Here is a 3,331-nt window from a genome sequence, read left to right on the forward strand (position 1 = left end):
TACTGAACAGAGGCATTTTTATTATCTCAGTGTTTAGGTCAAATCTTGGTCAACCTTATGACTTCTTTTTTGCCCTTTGGCTTTTACTTGATGCTTCTGGGACTTCTGCAGCAGAGCCAGAGTGTCTCTCTTCTCAATCTTCCGGAGCTGTTTCTTCTTCATCCTCTTGATCTTTGCTGTGTTCCGAATCTGTGACACAAAAGAGATGGGAGGATATAAACAAAAGGTAAAATCACGGGTGGAAAGATTGTGTGTGCTTGCATGGCTAATAAATAACTTCTCACTTGATAAGCTCTTTTTACTGCACAAATGAAATTCTGAAGCAGTGTAGAATGTTCTTTTCCATAACTTTAATGAGACTCAAATGTGACCTACTAGACGCCTATAGACCTTTTTGTGTAGACAATAACAGTTGACATACCACTTGGACAATTTCTGATTTGCGCTCGTTCTCTGCGCGGCGTTTCAGGTTGTCTTCTCTCCTTTTCCTCTTTTCCTATAAAGCATGGAAAAATAGCATTAATAAAAATAAAAAAAGGTGCAAATACTTACACATTACAGGGGTTAAATCCTCACACAGCTTTACCTCTTTCTCTCTGGCTTTGTCCTCTTTAAGCTTCAAAGTATACTGTTTCACCAGCTCCTTCTCCCGCTTGGCCTCCATCTTCTTTTCCCAAGAAGAGCACAGCGGTTTATCTCTCACCATTGCAGAGAACCTAAAAGACAAAATGACATAAAAGCAGGTTTTTAGATACAAGACAAATTGTCTCATTCATAAAGCATCCCATAAAAGTAGGGATGCACCGATCCAACTCTTAGAATCCCAAAACATGACTGCAATTATTTCCATGTGAAGGCTCTGACACACCGACCTGACGGCTGACAGAAAAGGCAGTTGGACTGATTAGTTTGCTCCCAGAGGTCAAAAAGTTCCTCGGAACACACCATACGGATACACTAAATGTAATATTATTAGGGATGGGGGGGAATCCATACAGCATAATATTGCGGTATTTACTATTGAGATACACAGACGCCTAGTATCGACCTCTTATTATTTGTTGGCCACTTTATCTGCTTGAAAAAACCTATTTTGGAACAATACAATTTAAATGATACATGTTATCACTGGCATAAGCCAGTAGCTGGCAGTAGCTCTGCCCATAGGGAATTGGGTTGGGAACCGGAGGGTAACTGGTTCAAATCCCCGTATGGACCAAAAAGTATGGAGTGTGGATTGGTGGCTGGAGAGATGCCACTTCACCTCCTGGGCACTGCCAGGTGCTGTTGAACAAGGCACCGTATCCCCTCCTCAGGGCGCTGGTTCAGCTGGCAGCCCACTCACTGACATCTCTCCATTAGTACATGTATAGATCCTGAGCATGTGTGTGATAACTAACAAAGTGTGGACACAGAGTGTAAATGTAATTTTCCCCATTGGGGATTAATAAACAATTAAAAAAATGATGCTGTGACACTAACTGCCAAACTCTCACTTTACCTAAACAGTGACACAATTATGATATAAATATATTAAAAAGACATTAAAATGATTTTCCTGATAAGGACACAATGTAGTCAGTACTTAAAGTGCTGAGGTTTAATACTCAAACTTCATTTAAATATCTGCACCAATTAATGTTACAGATTCATGCAGCATTCTCTGTCCGCGATCTGAACATTTCTCTCTCGAATGTAGGGGAGTAGTAGTATACAATAAATAAGTAAGTTACTTAATTCCAGTACTTGAGTAACGTTAAATGTACTCAGTTACTTCCCTACACTGCCACACACCTCTGCTTGTTGCGGTCCTTCCACGCTCTCCCAGATTTGGGTTTTCCCAGGGGAATGACCGGAGTTAAAGGTTTTCCACTAGAACCCGAACGATGCTTCTTTTTTGGGACAGCCTCGGAACTCGTGGGTGCGGTTTCTACCGTTGAAGGCCCGATAGCGTCCCCGTCCACTCTGTCTGGATCTGCTGCAGCCTCCTCGAGCAGCTTTGCTGGCTCGGACGGGTTCCACGGCTCCGGTTCGGCAGGCAGACTCTCGAGTTTCTGCCTTGCATTCTTCGTGTTTTTCTCTTCTACAGTCGGCAGCTCCTGGAGGACAGACCTCCTGGTCCGCCTGCTGGGAGTCCTCGCCGGGGCTTCTGAGTCCAACAGTGCGGCAGGAGTGCGCACTTTGCGGCCACTGCGGGTCCGTCTGGTCTCTGGAGGTGGATCCTGGACATCCTCCTCCTCGAGTACTACTTCAGTAACGGCCTTTTCTTCTAACACGGCTGCCTGCCTCTTTGACATGTTTACTAATTAATACTACACCACATTACTCTGATAAACTTGTGTACCCACGTGTGATCACCACCAGCGTTAATGTGTACGTTGCTTTACTTCCGCTTCTATGATGCTTGGTAAACAACGTCGGAGTGCATTACCGCCGCCTCTTGGTCCGGAGTGGGAACTGCAAACTCGATGCTGCACATACTTCCTACTACCCACTTTCTTTATTGAACCATCAAGTTCACGCAAACACAACGCCGAAGTTAACTCCAATTCTAGTATCTTTTGTACATAATCTGTGTTCTTACTTTTAAGAAACTTGGAGTATAATATAAGTTAAAGTATAATGGTTAAAGTGCTATAAATAAAACTTACAATAATAATAATAATAATAACAATTGTTATTCTTATTATCATCATCATCATCATCATCATTATCGTAAGTATTCTAATAAATTACTATGATAGTACCTGATATGTTAGTTCGTTTGCAACAGAAAACATGCTTGATAGCATCAATATCTGGCCAGTCCTCTTTGGAATTAGACAGTCTCTTCAGTTGCAGCTCAACAAGTGGTACGGTGCCTTGCTCAAGAGCACCTGGCAGTGCCCAGGAGGTAAAGTGCCATCTCTCCAGCTACCAGTCCACACCTTTGTACTTTGGTCCATACGGGGACTTGAACCTGACAAACCCAACTCCCTACGGACTGAACTACTGCCACCCCCCCTATAAAGCAAATAGATACAGAGAGAACATAATTTAGGACTTTACTCTTTCGCTAGAGTGGAGACAAGCTCTATGTCCTTGGTGACAGAGAAAAGGTCCTTAGAAGGCAGAGAAAAAAAACACTCTGCCTTCACTCAGTGAGGGATTCCCTCTGCATACATTTCCCAGCTGGAAAAAAGAGAGACAAGCAGGTGATGAACTTTGGACAATATACATTCCATTGTGTGCAATTTTAAGTTAGAGTATAAGCATAATATACTTGACACATATTCAATGTTGAGATTTTGCAACATACTGTATGTTATACTACAATACATTTCACTAAACT

The 3,331-nt window shown here is 42.5% G+C and overlaps 1 protein-coding gene across 1 annotated transcript; it reads right to left on the bottom strand.

Annotated features, from left to right (window-relative positions):
• ccdc86 (coiled-coil domain containing 86) lies at positions 1 to 2,424 on the bottom strand. Its single transcript, XM_034890266.1, has 4 exons — positions 1,795 to 2,424; positions 587 to 716; positions 422 to 496; positions 1 to 189 (listed from the first exon to the last, which is right to left on the bottom strand). Exons 1-4 carry the CDS (start codon positions 2,295 to 2,297, stop codon positions 34 to 36), a joined length of 864 nt encoding a protein of 287 aa, XP_034746157.1. The 5' UTR covers positions 2,298 to 2,424; the 3' UTR covers positions 1 to 33.
• Between the last annotated feature and the right edge of the window lie 907 nt (positions 2,425 to 3,331).

This window comes from Etheostoma cragini, chromosome 2 (genome assembly GCF_013103735.1).
Source record: "Etheostoma cragini isolate CJK2018 chromosome 2, CSU_Ecrag_1.0, whole genome shotgun sequence".
NCBI lineage: Eukaryota > Metazoa > Chordata > Actinopteri > Perciformes > Percidae > Etheostoma > Etheostoma cragini.

Excerpts from the sequence above, each read along its gene's own strand:
- ccdc86 (XM_034890266.1), bottom strand. The coding sequence starts at position 2,297 with ATGTCAAAGAGGCAGGCAGCCGTGTTAGAAGAAAAGGCCGTTACTGAA. Across the intron at positions 497-586 it reads ACAAAGCCAGAGAGAAAGAG|GAAAAGAGGAAAAGGAGAGA; the intron begins GTAAAGCTGTGT and ends CATGCTTTATAG. Across the intron at positions 190-421 it reads AATCAGAAATTGTCCAAGTG|ATTCGGAACACAGCAAAGAT; the intron begins GTATGTCAACTG and ends TTTGTGTCACAG.